Source organism: Mauremys reevesii, linkage group 2 (genome assembly GCF_016161935.1).
Source record: "Mauremys reevesii isolate NIE-2019 linkage group 2, ASM1616193v1, whole genome shotgun sequence".
Classification (NCBI taxonomy): Eukaryota; Metazoa; Chordata; order Testudines; family Geoemydidae; genus Mauremys; species Mauremys reevesii.
In genome coordinates, this window is record NC_052624.1 from 198,157,526 (window position 1) to 198,176,837 (window position 19,312).

General features: G+C 42.9%; 1 protein-coding gene across 5 annotated transcripts in view; it reads right to left on the bottom strand.

The window, feature by feature from the left end:
- Positions 1-458: 458 nt before the first annotated feature.
- TUBB6 (tubulin beta 6 class V) overlaps positions 459-19,312 on the bottom strand; it is a 38,026-nt gene continuing 19,172 nt past the window's right edge. The window contains exons 1-4 of one of the 5 annotated variants that reach the window (XM_039527271.1): positions 11,337-11,460; positions 11,102-11,210; positions 9,841-9,951; positions 459-2,231 (exon numbers count right to left, since the gene is read on the bottom strand). In XM_039527271.1, the coding sequence (XP_039383205.1) occupies positions 1,168-2,231; positions 9,841-9,951; positions 11,102-11,210; positions 11,337-11,342 (1,290 nt within the window). In that variant the 5' untranslated portion in view covers positions 11,343-11,460 and the 3' untranslated portion in view covers positions 459-1,167. Of the gene's footprint in view, positions 2,232-9,840; positions 9,952-11,101; positions 11,211-11,336; positions 11,461-12,039; positions 12,244-19,312 lie in introns of those variants that run through there. The other 4 variants (XM_039527269.1, XM_039527270.1, XM_039527272.1 and 1 more) reach the window with 4 other exon arrangements.

Below are 19,312 nucleotides of genomic sequence, written 5' to 3' on the forward strand. Positions count from 1 at the left end.
AGACAATTTTAGTTTATAAAATAAGTACAGTTATTTGTCTAATGAATTTTTTTAAATTCTGACTCCCTGAAATCAACTTAATAAATATTGTAATCTTATCAGAAGTGATGGATGTTGGGACAAAATTAAATTTTTCTAGAGTATTTGTAAAGTTCTTTAAGTACTGAGTAGTACTTTGGCTCCAACAGCATTTTGGGAGGGGGAAGGAAAGAAATAGAAGGTTCCTGAAACTTTTAGAGTTTGGGTTTTCTGTTGTTTTTTTCTTTTGGCCTTTCCTGGAGCTCTTCCAAGTACTTGAAATAAATCAGTTTTATGGAATGTAAGGCATATGAGTTAGTTTGTACATGTGCTTCCTTTTTACTATCTTTAATATTTTTATATTCAAATCATAGGATGGGTAAGCTTACACAAATTCTGCAGTGTTGTGCATGAATTTCATATAAATGTTGTGTGTGATCATTCTGGGACAAGTTGGTAAAGGATTCCTGAATACATTGCTAGTGACCTTTGGTTCTCAGTTCACTTGATGTCAATATAGCACTGACTCCTGAAAACACTCTTCTTAAAAGGATACTTGTCATTTGTATTTAGATTTGCTGTTAAATGTCTGAAGTCAAATATCAGTGTCAACATTTACTATACAAAAGAGTAGAATATGATTAATTTTTTATTTATTATGAATAGATTCTGCTCCTGGCACATAAGTACTATACATTTAGTACATAATAACACTTCAAAGACCCTTAAGATTTTTGCTGTTATTGCTGTTCACAGTTGATGAAAACAGGACAGCCCTATTTTCAAATGACTTTCCATCCCCATTCTACCTCTTGTACAACTTTTCATAGAAGACAAGTTTTGTTTATTTAAACAAATCTAGTGATCTCTGTATTTAAACTTTTAGGCCAAAATTCTAAAATTGGATGCCTAAAATTAGCCTCCTATATAAAAGTGGCGTGATTTTCAGAGGTGCTGATCTCCCTCAGTTCCCACTGAAGTCAATGGAAGCTGAAGGAAACTCATCACCTCTGAGAATCAAGCTACTTTTTTTCTCTCTATTTTTTGAAGAAAGGAGGATGGAGATTAAATATGGATATACAAGACTAATTTTAAAAATCCATATTTGAGAATTTTGATGTAGATTAGTGTGTGTATGACAGAATTTCTTTATTCATTGATCTCTTCCTCATCATCTTCAAATGTTTCCTCTCCATCATTTGCCGTAGCTTCTTGGTACTGCTGGTACTCTGAAACCAGGTCATTCATGTTGCTTTCTGCTTCTGTAAATTCCATCTCATCCATCCCTTCTCCTGTAAACCAATGGAGGAAAGCCTTTCTCCTGAACATGGCAGAGAACTGCTCAGAGATCCTTTTGAAGAGCTCTTGAATAGCTGTGCTGTTGCCAATGAAGGTGGAGGCCATCTTGAGGCCACGGGGTGGGATGTCACAAACTGCCACTTTGACATTATTTGGGATCCATTCCACAAAATAGCTGCTGTTCTTGTTTTGGATGGCCAACATCTGCTCATCAACCTCTTTCATGGACATGGGACCTCGGAATACTGTTGCCACTGTTAAATATCGTCCATGTCTTGGGTCACAGGCTGCCATCATGTTTTTGGCATCGAACATCTGTTGAGTGAGCTCTGGAACAGTGAGTGCTCGGTATTGCTGACTGCCTCGGGCTGTCAAAGGAGCAAACCCTGGCATGAAAAAGTGAAGGCGTGGGAATGGCACCATATTTACTGCCAGTTTTCGAAGGTCAGCATTTAGCTGGCCTGGAAAACGCAATGATGTAGTTACTCCACTCATTGTAGCGGACACCAAATGGTTTAAATCTCCATACGTCGGGGTGGTGAGCTTCAGGGTGCGGAAACAAATGTCATACAAAGCTTCATTATCAATGCAGTAGGTTTCATCTGTGTTTTCAACCAGCTGGTGGACTGAGAGTGTAGCATTATAAGGCTCCACCACTGTGTCAGAGACTTTTGGAGAGGGCATGACACTAAATGTATTCATTATCCTATCAGGATATTCCTCTCGGATTTTGCTGATGAGTAGCGTTCCCATGCCAGAACCTGTTCCTCCTCCAAGGGAATGAGTGAGCTGAAATCCTTGCAAGCAATCACAGTGTTCACATTCTTTTCTTACAACATCAAGCACTGAATCTACCAGCTCTGCTCCTTCTGTATAGTGTCCTTTGGCCCAGTTATTTCCTGCACCTGTTTGTCCTGAAATAATATAGGATAAAGGAAGAAAATATTACTGATAGGGTTTGACGGTTGGAGGCTTGATGATCTCAAATCACATACAATGAATTGTTCTAAATTTGTGAGCTAGTAAATCATACTCTCTGGTCTTCCTTACAAATATGTACAGAAGAATCACTAGTGGCATTTTTTGACAACGAGCACACAAAAACGTATTGTTAATTACGTTAGCTGTGATTTCTGACAGACACTGAAGAGGAAATTAGATTTTCCAAATATTATTCCAAATATTAACTGAACTTTATCTTTAGTTACTAAGTTTGGTTGAATTTACTTCCTGACTTTCTCTCAGCTTGGATAGTGAAAATTGGCTAGTCTGTTTTATGGTCATGTCTAATAATTTCAACTTTATAGTTCCCATTGACTAACAATATTTTAATTGTAGACTCCACAGAGGGAATGGTATTCTTTTAAATAAAAATAAAAAATAAAACCACTGAAAGATTTAAAAATAATAATGAATGCATTGCTTTATACTTCCCTAAATGCTTTAAAACCTAAATTCCTTTTAATGTCCTAATCTGTTGTGAATCTTGTCATTTTAATGTATATTTTGTGATCTTTAGCACAAAGGTGCCAGATTAAAAAACGTAGAAACCGAACCTCTCTATACATCCGCAGAAGAGTTGTAGCAATGGGCAGTTTTAGAGCAAGTTTCACATGTTGCTTTGCCCATTGTGCCTCATCCAGGCATCCCTGATGTGGATGGCCCAATTCTAGGCATAAGAGAGGGTGTTTCAGTTTCCATGCCCATTAATTTATTTTTCATGGCCTTGTGCTTGCATCTTGTATCCGCACTGACTCCAGTGCAAAGTGAGTGCAAAACACAACTATCCTCATCTGGCAGTGGGGCCAGTGGGGATGGGGGAGTTGATCGACACCCCTCACTCGTGACCTTTAAGTGTATGTGTGGCACCTTTTCACACAGGGCTGGAGACTGAGGCTGCCCCACTCTCACCCAGCAACGATGGCTCCTGTCCTGCAGGGCTGAGCCTGGCTTCCCATTCCAGGCATTATGACATGGCACATGGGGTCGCAGGGTGCTGTGACCCCATGTGCCATGTAGGGTTGACAATCCTCCAGGATTGCCCTGGAGTCTCCAGGAATTAAAAGTTAATCTTTCATTAAAGAGTGTTACGTGATGAAACCTCCAGGAATATGTCCAACCAAAATTGGTAACCCTAGTGCCATGTCACAATGCCACTCTCTCACATTTGGCCGCTCCTCTGGAGGGGTAGCCCTGCCAAGACTGAGTGATGCTGCAACCCATGCACCGTGTGGCAATGCCTGGAGTGGGGAGCCAGGTCCAGCCTCACAGGACAGGAGTGACTGCTGCTGGGTGAGCATGGGGCAGACTGATTCTCCAACCCCCACCCCTTCTCTGGGTCTCCCCTCTGCAGCACCACGCAGGGATTAGGGTTGCAGTGCCAGGGCAGGGGGTGCATTATAGGTGGTCAGTGCCAGCTCGGTGGGACAAAGAAGAGGAGTGTATTCATCAATACATTGCCTCCCTGCTTGCAAAACATGGCTCTACCATCGTCTGGTAGTATTTTACACACAGGTTTCTCACTTTACACTGGTGTAAATGACTGTGCGAGATGCAGAATTAGGCCCTAGATTTTAAAATTGCAGCACTTCATAGAGAACTGGGGGTTTGAGCTTAACTTTGAAGAAACTCTCTTGTTTTGTTAAGCTATTTTAAGAAAATTTGAGTTGTTAAAATGTTTACTGTTGTCTTATGTTACTGGTAGCTTTCGTTTATATTCAGTGAATTTTGTCTCTATATTTTGCCTTCTCCAAAACAGATCTAGAAATAAACTTGACTCCTTGCTTTAGAGGCTTTTAATACCCCTAATCCAGTTTATTCCATAAACACAAAGCTAGCATTTGTTCACATTTAAAAGCTCGCTTTTTATAAAGAATATGATGCATACGCCACCAAATCGTAGACACAAATCTTTTAAATTAAAGTATGTTAATGTTTCATGTGGTTGCTGGTTTCAAGCAGGGAATACAATTTCATTCAAGGATGAAGCTGACCTTCTGAAACTGGATTTTATGCCAAGATACAATGCTATAATTAACTTGATGTAACCAAAACTATGCGTCTTTACTTAAGTGACTGGCCTGAATCACGATGTTGGTGTAAACAGGGGCCAAAGGTCTGATCTTGCAAGTTACTGAAAATGTCTAGCAGGTACTGAGTGCCCTCAACTTTCATTAATTTCAGTAGGAGCTGAGGACATTCAGCACCTCTCATTGCTGCTCAGCAACCTATAAGATTGGGCCTCCAACTTTTCCTCAGCTTATATTTTCTCTCTCCATGCCACATTTTCCCCTCCCATTACAATATGGATGCTATGGGAGCTCCTTCCCTGTGTTGTTTCAGTGTTGTTCTATTAACCGGATAACAAAAGGTGCTAATAGAGGACCAGGTTTTTACGCTCCTCTTACTACTTGTATGAATAGTCCCATGAACTGAGTGGGACTACTTTTATGATTAAATGCTACTCAGCATGAGTAATGGTTGCAGAATCAGACCCAGCTTCCATCTTTCACAGCTCTGCCCCACTCCTTTTCACCATCTACCCACTGTCCATGACCAGTTTTAAGCCCCAGTCCATGCGCTGTGATGTGCTGCTGCCAAACCATCGGGTCAGCTAAACTGCTGGTTTTGGTATTGTTTAAATATCTTGTAACTTCACCATACCAATTTCAGTTTCCTTGTTCCATTATTGGTTAGCTAAGACATTGTTCTATACGTTGTTAGAGCTTCCTCTCTCTTGAGAATGTGGGAAGTTCTGAATTTCCTGTCCAGCTGTGCAGACTGCAAAACAATATCTTCCCAGCACTGAATAAGATAAAAATTGTCCTTGCTCTGCTTGAGCTAACCACCTCCTGTGCGTACTGCAGCCCATCAGGCAGCATCTAACAAACAGATACTACTGTGCTGTGTATCGTGTAGGATCCTAACAAAAGATTCTAAGTTTAGTATCTTTCTCTGAAAATTGTCCCGGTAGCAGAATGTGGCTCAGAGATGGGAATAGTGATAAAGCGTGAACGGAAGCAAAACACAAGTAGAGAAATTGATGGGGAATGAAGCAGAAAAAGGCAAATTGCTTAGGAAAGGTAGGTGCATGTGATTTGTTCAGTACAAAGAAATTAAATAGCAAAGATTATACTTATTTTCCCTCCTTTTATGTAGATAGTTATGGGTATCTTTTGACCTTAGGAACACTTATTTTACCTCATTGAGTCAATAAATCTGTGACAATGCAGAGACATGATCTCATCCTGCTCACCAATAGGAGACTTTTTTTTAGCTTTGAGTTAAATAATGCAAACAAATGCGTGATTTTTTCCATTTAATTTTGTAATTTTAATCCTGTAAACAAATCCAAGGCAATGAAAACTGGTCTCAAAGGATGGATAGAGGGAACAAACATAACCTTGCATCTGAAGAAGTGGGTATTCACCCACGAAAGCTCATGCTGCAGAACGTCTGTTAGTCTATAAGGTGCCACAGGATTCTTTGTTGCTTTTACAGATCCAGACTAACACGGCTACCCCTCTGAAACATAACCTACTATAAAATAAACATCTGACAGAAGGCTGTATATTTTTAACCTGCAATTGTCTGATGACAGTATTAAATCACAGAAGGAAAAACAAAAAGGCTCAAGTTGTAAGAAAACATTACTTAATGTTTTACTTAAAATATTTATATTGGAGTTGACCAGCATACAAATTGCTCTCTCGTGATAGAATATTAAATCTGGGGACTTTAGAAGATGTTTTGCTGTATTTTGAACATTCTGAATGATCAGTTTCACATTTTCATTAGATTCAATAAATTGTTATAGCTTATGACACTATGATGCGAAAAATTGCAGTTTATTAGGCTCAAGTAGATGCCCATCAGTTTACTCATACAGACTGTGGTAAATTATACTTACCACCAAACACAATTGTGTTAGATCCTACTGATCAAACACAGAGTCTACTATTAACGTTGTGGAACAATTCCCGCTGTAAGACCCAGTTTTCAGTTGCTTATAACTTTGCCAAACTGTAACTGTTCGGGCTGAAAATTTTCCATGCTGGCTGTCTGCCCCAGGCTGAATTATTTTTGCAACATTTCAGCCAACATTGTACAGCCATTTCTGAGAATGAGGCTAGGGGAAAATATATTATTTTGCCCATGTTAAAAAAAAATTCTGGCAACCTTTTCTTTGAACAGCTCTAGTGCTCCCGTGCTTTGACTGTGGGGTGGCCTTTGTCTCAGGATTTCACTTTTTGCTATCCTCATGAAACTCTGCCCACATTTGGCCAGGCTATAAGCCTTTGAAAAAAGTTAGTTTGCATATGCTCAGAGATTTATTTAATTTTTAGCAGTTAAAAATCTCTGAAAATTCCATCCTCACTGAACATGCTCAAGTCTCTCTCAGCTCCTAGTACTGACCATACTGTGCACGTGTCATCTCCAGAGAGCAAATGAGCATGGTCCAGCCAGGGGCGGCTCTAGGCACCAGCAAAACAAGCTGGTGCCTAGGGCGGCCAAATCTAGGGGGCGGCAGGCTGCGCCGGCGGACCTGCCGCAGTCATGCCTGCGGGAGGTCCACCGGAGCCCCGGGACGACCGGACCTGCCGCAGGCATGACTGCGGAGGGAGCGCTCGTCCCGCGGCTCGGCTGGACCTCCCGCAGGCATGACTGCGGCAGCTCAAGCGGAGCCGCGGGATCCGCGAACCGTCCGCAGCCGCGGGGGGTCCAGCCGGGCCACGCGGGACCAGCGGACCCTCTGCAGTCATGCCCGCGGGAGGTCCGCTGCTCCCGCGGCTCCGGGGCGCCTCCCGCGCATGACTGCTTGGGGCGGCCAAAACTGTAGAGCCGCCCCTGGGTCCAGCCCTGTGCTGTAATCCTCCCTGGAATGAGCATATTCCAGCCCTCTGCTATAACTCCCCCAGGCACAGTGGAAGCAGGCATCAGAACTGATAGGGCACCTGTCTCTCCTGTGCACACGCAGGTACTTGTGCACTCTCACACCCCCACTGGCAGCTTGGAGGAGGACACTGATTCAAACACAAAGGGCACAAACACTGGACTGGGGAGAGGGAAAGGAATAGATTGGAACAAGGAGCCTGCTGAGACTGGGACTGCGGGGGGAGGGGGAGAGAGGGACTGACTGGGACCTGGGGGTGTGGCTAAACTGGGATTGACACTGGTTGGGCAGGGAGGCTAGGACTAGTTTGAGAAGGAGACCAGGAGCTGGGGAAGAGGGTGAGGAGACTGGGAGACAGTGAGGGAAAATGGGGCGGGGAGGGCTGGGGGCTAGTTGGCTGGGGGATGATAACACTGAGATTAGATAAGGAACTGGGGGGAGGTCGGGTGACCGGGACTGTCTGGACAAGGAGACTGGGACTAAGAACCAGTGGGGGAGAGGAGAAAGAGCTACCAAGAAGCTGGTGTGGGGGGCAGGGGACTGGGAATGGCTAGTCAAAGAGACTGAAGCAAGGAGAAGGAGAGAGATTTACTGGGGAGAAGAGGATTGAGAATGGATGAGGAACCTGGGAAGGGAAATTAGTCTTCTCATCCCAGTCCAATGCTATAACCAGCAAACTTGCTGCCTCATATGAACGAGGAATTATTTTCCTTGTGCTTATTCATATTTTAGGTCAATAAGCTTGTTAATGTAAACTTTTACTCCCATTGACTTCAGTGGAAATTTTGGGTGTGCAAGGAATGCAGGTTCAGGCGCGACATGCACAGAGAAATCTAAGGCATTTGATGCACTTTAACTGACCTACTCTTGCATTCTGATGTGCTACAGCTATAAGTTCTGATTTTAAAAAAAAAGCAAAAAGCTGTGTTTAGGAACAAACCCCTCCCTATAACCATGGGTCTGAGATACGGCAAATACAGAATCACCAGTCTCTGCCACAGAATCCTTTGTGAGATATAAAATAATAAATAAAGAGATGGGGGGAGGGACTTTATTGGCTTTTGACATGGTAGATTTCCATTTCCATTTCCGTTCTAAGGCACCCATTCACCAGATTTGTAGGACAGTGCTTGATGCTGGCATTAGGCCCAGCATGGGACAACGGATCACATGCTCTTAGCTCATTGTTAGTTTAGCAGGGAGAGAGTATAATGTGGTAGAGGGCTGTTCAAGAAGTTTTTAATTTATTTTGCTGTGTTTTGAGATGGTTCCAAGCTGCAAAGTTCTGGTTCAGACTTTTCAGAAGTGTAGATCAGTTCATTTTCATGGGTTTGGTTTGGCCCACTATTGAAAAACGGAGCAGTTGTGAAGTTTGGGTTCAGAAACAAAGTTTTCCAAAGTTTCAGGTTGTTTGGATCTGTGGTTTTGGTTCAGACCCACCTCTGCTTACTATAATTTAAAAGCATTTTAGAGGAACACACACCCCCTTTACCATAATTGCCGGGAAGTTTAATGTCTGGAAAGGGAATGGGGATACTGTTACAAAAGCAGGTAAACATTTTAAGGTCTTTGAAAGTGTATAGCTTCTTATTCCCCTGCTCGGGTGCAAAGTCTTGGGGTTTGTTTCCTTTTCTGCTACCAGCCTAATATTTACCTTTCCCATGCTTATGTTTGACACCTTCCGTATGTTGACATAGCACACCAATTTGTATGTTGCAGCCTAACAATAATTTGGGGAATGGTTTTGTGGTTAAGACATAGAACTGAGAACCAGGAGATAGTGGTTCTAGTGATAGTTCTGCCTGGACACTTAACCTACAGATGCTTGAGTTTCCTCATCTGTAAAATGGGTGTGATAATACTCTCTAACTTGAAAGGGGGTATTGTGAGGTTTAATTCACTAGTGTTTCAAAGTGCTTGGTGAATCTCAGATGGAAGGTGCTACAGAAATATAAAGTTGAAAACATTCTCACTCGATGGAATCTCCCTGTTTGCTTTCAGAGTGACAGTTCTGTTTGGTTTTGAGCTGGTTTCTTATTTTACTAGAAAAAAAACAACTATACCAGCATGCGGTTGCACCTAATCTGCTTTGCACACAGTTTTTCTTCCATTTCTGACTATACTGCTCACTGACCTACTGAAAAAGTAAGAAATTCCATGGTCAGTGAAGAATTTAATGCCCATGGAATTTATATAAAACTATGGCTCCAACTAATAGTGGAATTTGTGAGAGAGAGCAGTTCCCTTTTTCCCCCTGCAGAATTTCCCTTTTAATAGAAGTACAGGAACCCTGTAAGTTCAATTAATATAGCACAATTTAGAGTATCAGAAAGTCATGGAAAACATTTAGTATGTTTGTGTAATTCAGAAAATTGTCAATGTAATTAATAGAGCAATGTTTGACCCTCTTTTGGATTTTTGTTTTGGTTTGGTTTTTTTGGACGGCTGATATTTGGATAATTGAACGGTACTGTTCAGCTACCAAACTTATTTTTACTAACGGCTGCTTACAGCTGTTTAAATAAAAAAATGTAAGTTCTTCTGTCCCCTCTATCCCAAAGTACATTTTGACAGTTAATTTCTTGGTAATTGAGCACATGTTTTAAAAGGAAAACATGATATCCACATACCAAAGATGAAATTATCAGGTCGAAACAGTTGACCAAACGGACCAGATCTCACACTGTCCATGGTTCCTGGCTCCAAGTCCACTAAGACTGCTCTGGGTACATATTTCTGTGCTACAATAAAAATTAAAGACATCCTTAGTATACTGAAATAGGCTAAGTTCCTTCTATTATATTTCTTAATATATAAACAAATTATATGTCATAGTATGTAACATTCTTAGCTTGCTCATGTATCCTGATACAACTTGTATTCCTATATAGGTGTCTTTCCTCTCAAACATTATAGGAAAAAATCACTTCTGGTTTAGCAGCTGACTTAAAATTCTTTGTTTTTTTGTCATTCATCCATCTAAATTACATTTTAAAAACTGTTCTTCTACCATTTGATATCCATATTTGCAATTATCTGGGAAAATATAGGTTACATGTTCTTGGTAAACAGTTTATCATATATTACATGAGTAGAGAGTCTTTTATTCAAATAATCCCCAGATATTTTATAAATGTAAAGAACCACTTGCATCCACCACTGAAATGGAGCCACTTCTGGGAGGTGGAAAACAGCAGCTGTTTAACAGCACACACCACCACTATACAGTACAACAGTTAATAACAGGAAGTGAAAAATGTTTTACCCAATTGTAACTGTAGGGGGAATTTAGGTAGAAAGAATTACCCGATCTGAAATTTGTCCAGAACAACACGCTCCCACAATTTGCAAAAAGTGCCAGGGATCTTGAATGTGCACAAGTGATCCGGATATCAGTTTTACAACCCATAGGGAAGAAACCGCTTCAGCAGCACAGTACCCACTAACACCATACTGGGGTATTGATTCCTAGCATTCAGGGAACACTGCCATCTTGGTGAGTCACCACCACTTCCCATACCTCCTGAGGCCTAACCTTTCTTAGCTTTCGAACTCATAGTCAGTGTACTCTGGGGACAAGCTCACATTATAAACTGTTTAGTGGTGTCAGATGATCAATAGACACGTTTACGTGACTTAATCATATATTCACAAGCAAAAACTCCTAGCAAACAAAAATAAATTCAGAGCTGTGTGCACCATTTCCTTCCTGCTGCCTAGAGAGAGGGCGTCACAGCAGATGTTGGGATGGGTGGTTGATTGGAAGACAATGCATACATGTCTAATCAAGTTTTGTAGCTGAAGCTATGAGTAAACCTTTGCTTTCTTCACCATTTTAACATCACTCTCCTCGCCCCTCCTAACCTCCTCCGGCGGCGGCAGCACACTTACAGGATGATTCATTATAGTAGACATTGATTCTCTCCAGCTGCAGTGCTGAGTCACCAGCGTAGCCTCCTGTTGGGTCGATGCCATGTTCATCACTGATCACTTCCCAAAACTTAGGGAGGAACAGAAAAAGGGAGAGAAACTTGGTTAAAGGAAGACGTGAGCAGATCTGTTCTCACCAAAAAAACCCCAACCCTGTGTTCCTTCTTTTACCAACGACAAAATAATCCAAACCCACCCACATTGGGCAGGGACTGGGAAGCCCTTGGAGGCATGCCTTGCCCTAACAGCTGCCGGATTCTTGGCATGTCTGAGAGCTGCTTCTCTGAGCCCCGCCCTGCCCCTGGCCTGACCAGCAGAGAGGAGATGGGGTGGGGTTGGAGAGAGACAAAAGCCTGGCAGCAGTTCTACCCCAGGATTTAAAACCAACACAATCAACGGTTAACATCACAAACTGTTTGCAGGGCTATTTTACTGGTTGTTGCTTTTATTTTTGCTGCTTTTTTTTCTTTGATCCACTACTCTTTTTTTTTTTTTTTTTTGGGCTATTACTTGTAGTTTTTCAAAAGCCTTTTATGGTCACATGAAGGAGGCAACTTTTGCTAGTTTTCCAGCTCTCTGGTCTGTATGCACTGACCCCAAGAGACGTCAGAGTCCAAACTTTTTGTTGTGAGAAAAACACTCCCTCTAAAGGGCCATAAATATCAGAGGAAAATCTACTCATCATCCCAGAATTTCTCAAGATAAAAACATCCTAAGGCATTGACATGCCTTGCTGCTTTGCAGAACTTTTCGTTGTGCTGCTGAAGGACTTAAAAAGCAGCTGTGGTACCATTGTATAACAAAACACATCATCTTCAAAAACAACTACATTTCCCTACATGCAGTTCTTAGGAAATAATAAGTGAGGATACTATTTAGAGGAGGAAAAGATCTCTTACCTTAGTTCCAATTTGATTTCCACACTGGCCAGCCTGGATGTGGACAATTTCCCTCATTGTGATACTTACAAGTCTCTCTCTCACTCTCACTCACAGACTCTTTGCAGAGTTCAGCTATGTGCAGTGCGTCTCTGGCTCAATGAGTGTTTTATTGGCTCTTGGACTGTGCTCTTCCCTCCCAGCTCGGCTCACTGTGCAACTTCACTGCAAAAATAGCCAGCTCAGGCTGAGCAACTGGCTTTGGCCAGCCTCCACTGGGGCTGGAGCTCTGTGTGAATGGCATTTCATCTCATCTTTCATTTCTGGTCCAGAATGATGTCAAGAGGCCAAGAGTGGAACAGGCTAACACATTAACCATTTGGGAGCTTGCATTTTCCTTGCTCAAAAGTGTCTATTTATAATAGACAAGATAAAATAATACCAAAGTAACAATAATTTATGGACATAATCATCACATCAAAATTGAACACAAGTGACTGTACTTTACTGAGAGCAGGTTAAATAGCTTTTTCCCCCCCAAGTTTGGTGGCTACATTTTCATAATACTTTTTTTTAATTTTAGCATTAGATAAGTAGGGAAATAATTAATTGCTCTCGCGTTGTGTGATTAGTATCTTAGCACATACCTGCATGTTTGACATTTACAATAAAAGTCCCAAATATTTCTCGCATGGAGTCAGTTCACTCCTACACAAACCCACATTTTGCTTTTAATCTTGACAATAGTTTGCAGCTATCAGGTTAGTTAGCGTCACAATACCCCTGTGAAAGAAGTGCTATCCAGTTTTACATGGAAGGAAACCATTGTCTTCACGGGGATATTTGCATGAGGATGGGTTTGCAACATCAGGCCTTAAGTGTCAGGGCTAGGATTGGTACCACATCCTGTGCTCAGACCGCTCAACCATACACCACTTATAACAATCATAATCTTGCAAATCTATAGTTATTTTTATATCACTGTTGTGGTTAGAGTCATCAATCATTGTGCTATGCTGCTTGTACTGAGAAAAAAAAAAAAAAAAAAAGGCTAAATCTACAAGAAGACAACAGAGAGATGAGTGATGAATACAAGCAAGGCTTGAGGGCAATATTATTGCATGGATGCACCACCTTTAATCCAAATAGTGTAGGAGCAGGATTTTATAATGTCTCATAAGAATTAATGTATAATTTAATTTCATCTGTCAGCCACCCTTTTTGAATAGCAGAAAGGAATGACAGACCAAAACAATCCTTATAACTGATTATGGTCACCTTTTTGTTTTAGGATAAGTTATAATGTCTACTATGGTTTCCTATATGTATTACAAATTAGGCACTCTAGTTAAATAAACATTTCTTTGTTTTAAGGTTTTAGTAAGTAAAAGACAGGATCTTGTATTGTATCTATATTAAGGAAATTAAAAAACTGTTAAGGGCCTAAAGCCCCAATGTAAATTGTTTTAATTATAAGAGTTAGCAGGGCTTAATTTACAATGTATTCTGCTAAATATACAATACTGCAGTCTGAATACCTTTAAAGGTTTCTGTAAAAAATTGTTTGTGTAAATAAGGACTGCATGCATCAGAAAAAGATAAGGTGTAAAAGCCATCACAAATGTCCAGATGATCAAAAAAAAGTAAAACAAATTAAAAAGACTAGGAAACAATCAGAAAACATCCATTGTATGCGATGCTAAACATGTTAGCAGCATTGACAACCTCAGAGGTAAAGCAGGCACCCCCAAAGGCAAGACAACAAATAGGAAATAACAATGGAAAGCCCGACAATAACCACCAAATAATACCACCACTTAAGGACTAATAATTACAGGATAACATTGCAAAATGCATAAACTAAAAAAAAATTACAACTATAAAGCTGGGGTGTTTTGCTATGAAACTCTGGGTTCAGTCCTGCAAAGCCTCGGCGCATCGGATCGCACCCAACAAGAGCTCAGCTCCACACTCATGCTCGATCTAATTGACCATTAAATTGACTCGAGCTACAACAAACTGGTAACTATAACCATCACTGCAGGACTATATATATGTGTGTGTGTATGTGTATGTGTGTGTGAAACTAAAAAGCATATACTAACTGTTGTATTTTCAATAAATGCTGTGTATTTGCCTTCCTCTACTATAAAGATCCCGTGTGCTTTGCATGAGCACAACAATAGCTTCCAAAAGACTTTATTAATTGCACAAACAAATCATTGCATATATCCACTAAATGTACATGTGCTGGCTATAAATAGCAGCTGATCAAACAAACAATGTTTAGGTGCCAAACCTTCTTGCCTTAGTCCCACAAATAGTCCCATTGTAGCCATAAGAACTATTGGTGTGAGCAAGGAGAGCAGAAATTGGCCCATTTGCACGCATTTTCCAAAAGGTGAAATATGCACTAGTGATCAGCCTGGCTTGAATCAGCCTAGACTCTCACTCCTTTTTCCTGGTATCAATCTGCTAGGCCCAGGGGAAAACATTCCAGCACCAACCTGACAGTCATTGAATGTAAACATCCTCACTGCTCCTCTGTCATCCATGTTAATGTTTACTCAGCCTGTAGTCTGGTTAAAGGCAAGTTATGAGATTCAATCTCCTTTATAACCTGTATATATCTGAGGTAAATGCACTCCTCCTAAGTTGTTCATAGCTTTGATCCTGGAAGGGGCTGACCACTCCATCCAGCAGAGACCTAAGAAATGTGTTTAAGTACTTGAGTATAGTCTTAATTACTTTAAATTATGCAGGAGCCTAAGGGCCATGTTTTAAGGTGTTTATGTGCCGTGGTGAGCTGGAGCCGGTTCGCGCAAATCGGTTGTTAAATTTTGAAGCAGTTTTAGAACCGGTTGTTAACCTGCTTCCCTGCAAAGGGGGCACTGTGGCTTTGATGGGCTCTGGCTGGGAAGTGATGTAATTCCTCCTCAGGCAGCCGGGGGCACTGTGCTGCGGGAGATATGTGGGCCACTGCCTGGCCCTGGGCATGGACCCTGTTGCTGCTGCTGCTGCTCCCCTGGCCCTGGGGCTCCCGCTGCTGCATGGTGGGTCCCCGGCTGCTCTGCTGGGCCTGGGCTGCGTCCTGCTGCTTTGGCTGCTCTGAGCTGCTCTCCCTATGAGTACCCGCCACCCTGTCTCCAGCCAGCCCCTGCCTGCAGCCAGCCCTTGCCGCACCCCCCTGCCCTGCCTCCAGCCAGCCCCACACCCCCTGCCCTGCCTGCAGCCAGCCCCGCACCCCCTGCCCTGCCTGCAGCCAGCCCCTCACCCCCTGCCCTGCCTGCAGCCAGCCCCGCACCCCCTGCCCTGCCTGCAGCCAGCCCCGCACCCCCTGCCCTGCCTCCCGCCAGCCCCCCACCCCCTGCCCTGCCTGCAGCCAGCCCCGCACCCCCTGCCCGGCCTGCAGCCAGCCCCACACCCCCTGCCCTGCCTGCAGCCAGCCCCGCACCCCCTGCCCTGCCTGCAGCCAGCCCCGCACCCCTGCCCTGCCTGCAGCCAGCCCCGCACCCCTGCCCTGCCCAAACAAGCCCCTGCCGCACCCCTGCCCTGCCTGCAGCCAGCCCCTGCCGCACCCCCTGCCCTGCCGACACCAGCCCCTGACGCACCCCCTGCCCTGCCCACACCAGCCCCTGACGCACCCCCTGCCCTGCCTCCAGCCAGCCCCACACCCCTGCCCTGCCTTGCCTGCAGCCAGCCCCACACCCCCTGCCCTGCCTGCAGCCAGCCCCACACCCCTGCCCTGCCTGCAGCCAGCCCCGCACCCCCTGCCCTGCCCACACCAGCCCCTGCCACACCTCCTGCCCTGCTTGCAGCCAGCCCCACACCCCTGCCCTGCCACCACCGGCCCCTGACGCACCACCTGCCCTGCCCACACCAGCCCCATACCCCTTGCCCTGTCTCCAGCCAACCCCTGCCACAACCCATTGCCCGAAGCCAGCCAGCCCCGCACACCCCGTCTCCAGCCAGCCCCTACCTCCAATCAGCCCCTGCCCTGCCTCCAGCCAGCCCTGCACCTCCTTGCCTCCAGCCAACCCCGCACCCTCCTGTCTCCAGCCTGCTCTGCACCCCCTGTCCTGCCTGCAGCCAGCCCCACACCCTCTGCCTCCAGCTAGCCCTGCCCCACACCCCTGTCTGCAGCCGGCCCCACATTCACTGGTCCCCTGCAGTTCCCAGGGCAGTAACCCTGCACACCTGCTTCAATGAGGGGGGCAGGGAGCAGCTAGGACCCACACATGTGCACACCCTAGGGTGACCAGACAGCAAGTGTGAAAAATCGGGAAAGGGGGTGGAGGGTAATAGGAGCATATAAGAAAAAGACCCCAAAATTAGGACTGTCTCTATAAAATCGGGACATCTGGGAGTGGTGGGGACCCACACATGTGAAATGGAGCTCACTTCTAGTTCAGGCCCATCTTTTTAAAAGAAGAACTTTGGGTAGAGTTAACATACATCCGTATTTTCCCGGATATGTCAGGCTTTTTGGTTCTTAAATCGCCGTCCGGTGAAAATACGGACATATGGTAACCCTATTGGTACAAAATATACATAACTGTGGCACATTCCTTAAATCAGAACTTTATATAGGGAACCATTTCTTAAGATTTTGGCAGCTCATCACTGTTTATGTGCCTAAAGATGCACATAGGTACTTTTGAAAATCTCACTAGCCAACTAATTGACTGTGCTTAGGCATTTTTGAAAGTCCTGTTAGGTACCTATCTGCATCTTTTGGCACCTAAATACCTACAAAAATGTGGCCCTAAGTGCTTTATAGGATTGAGCCCCAGAAGAACAATCTTTTAAACAGGGATTACTGTATGAACATAATCTTAACTCTTTATTATAGATTTATACCTATTGCAATTTTATCATGATCTCTTTCTCAGCTACCTTATACCTATAATTTAAATTAACTATAACTAAGAGCTGTGTTTTCCTATTTATTTTATGCCTAACTTGACAATTATAATATGAACTTTATATCTGCTGCATTAAGAGGACAACAGGTCCCTAAATACCCTTGCTCTAGCAAAGTTCCCTCAGACATTTCAGAACTGTCTCATACTTTGGCTTCTAATAAAATCGCCGTCCTTTCTTTTTGCAATAGTTATCTGTACACTCAAAGTAAATATAGTAAAAGCTGGTCAGATGTCTTATGACCAGCAGATACAGCCTCTATGAACCTCACAGAGCTGACCCTTTGAACACTCATCTCATATGGCCTACATTCTCAAAAGTATCCCCTCCAGTAAGTATAGGAGCAGGGGATAGAGCTAGTGCATCCCCCTAATATGCAATAGACCATATGTAAAATAAGGAACATGTAACCTCTTGGACATCTGTCGGAATTTGTCTTTGATTGCTGTTTATTAAAAGCCATTAGCTTTAGTTAACATTAAATAGTTCTTTGATGTTCTGGTTGGAGATCTCTGTCCATTTTATAGTAGACAGGCATTTATGTCAGAAGCAGGGTTTGGCACCACCATTTGGTGTGATAGATACGTCACAAAATTACCGTACTTAGTGACGGACGTTGGAGGGGTTGGGTTATGTCATTCAGTCATTCAGTTTTTTGAAAAATTACCACAGACTTAAAATTTTTTACCACGGACGCTTGTGTCCGTGTACAGACACGTTGCTGACCCCTGGTCACAAGTAGCATCAACAGACACCTTCACTGACAGCCTCATCAGAGATGTCAGAGATGGAATGAAGAATTGAATACTTTTATGCCTCTAGAAGTGGTCTTACTTCCTCCAAAATGCCACTCCTCTGTGGTCAAGGTGTATTGTCAAGAAGGAAAAGCTTGCGCTGCCATTGTCTGTGCTATACTGTACATGTTCTTTGGATAAACCAAAGACTAATATTCCTAGTGCTCTCACTCTGGCACCTTTCACAAGAACTAAAAGTTCACTTTAAAACTAAAATAAATATTGAGACACAAGGGAGAATAAATTCCACAGTGCAGATAAAGTGTCTAGGTCCATGACAAGTTGCTACAGTACACAGAAAAGATGTTTCAGTAATAACATCACAGACTCATCATCTTCTTAGCAGTCCGTATAGTCAGAAAAACCATGTGGAAGTTTTTTTTACCATCCTGGGAAAACACCACAGTAGTTCTTCCCTATTTAGTTGGTCATGAGACTTGATTGCTAAGCTGTTTCCTGCTTTTCTGGGAATGTATTTGTGTTCAGTTCAGTGTTATTGCTGGGAGCACTCCTATGTATTAGAGGAGTTTGCATAGGCTAATGAAAAGTTAATATTGCAAAAGAGCTGTTAACATGATTGCTAGGTGTGGGTTTCCCTAATAATAAAATAAAATAAAATAATGATTTTATTTTGATTTGGTTTATAAGAACATTACCAAGTGTCCATCACATGCTCTGGGTGATTTTACAAAATTTTAAAATTCACAGTATCAAATAATAATCAAAATTCACATAGTACACTGCACATTTCACTCTAACAGTCAGCTTACCAGCAAGCTTATAAACAAAACTCACCCTACACTAAAAACTGAATCCATGTATTTGTCATGGGTGTTTTGCATTCAGTCATGTCAGCTCATTTCTACTCCCAGGATTATTTCCTTTTTGATTGTGAGCCAGAGAGGAGACAGGAGTTCTTAAGCAATTTCCAGAATTGGGGGTGCGGTGGTGTCCTTACTCTTTTTCCATTTGACAAAAAAATAATATTTTTCCTCCAGTGATATGAAGAATTTGTGCAGGGCTGCTAATAATGTTTACTAGGCAACTGCTGCTACTGTAGAGACAGGTTTGGTGTATCCAGGGCTGGATTACCCAATAATTAGACTAAGCACGTGCTTAGGGCACCAGCAAAGCAGGGGGCACCATAAAAAGATTATTTTTTTGGAAAAAAAAACCTATTTGATATTTAAAAAAAAAAAGCCCTGAAGTAGTCATCATGGGAAAAAGCAGAACTTTGTTAGACTTCCTTACACTCCACTACACACTCTTCCCATTTTTCTGTTCTCTTTTTATTACTTATCCCCACCTAAACCCGAGGGGCATCCTACTAATGTAGATTGAAATAATGCGAGGAAATCAGATCCTAAAGGTAATAAGGTAATAAAAAGGGAAGAAAGGGGCAGAAAGTTTGCTATAGATTAATTAGAGCACCTGAAGCCAATTAGAGCACCTGAAGCCAGTCACATGATAAAAAACCCCTGCTTCAATCAGACCGGGTGGGAGTTGGAGCAGAGAGGAATTGGTGTTGGAGCAGAGAACAGTTTGGAGAAGTGCTGCGGTGAGCTAAGAAGTCCAAG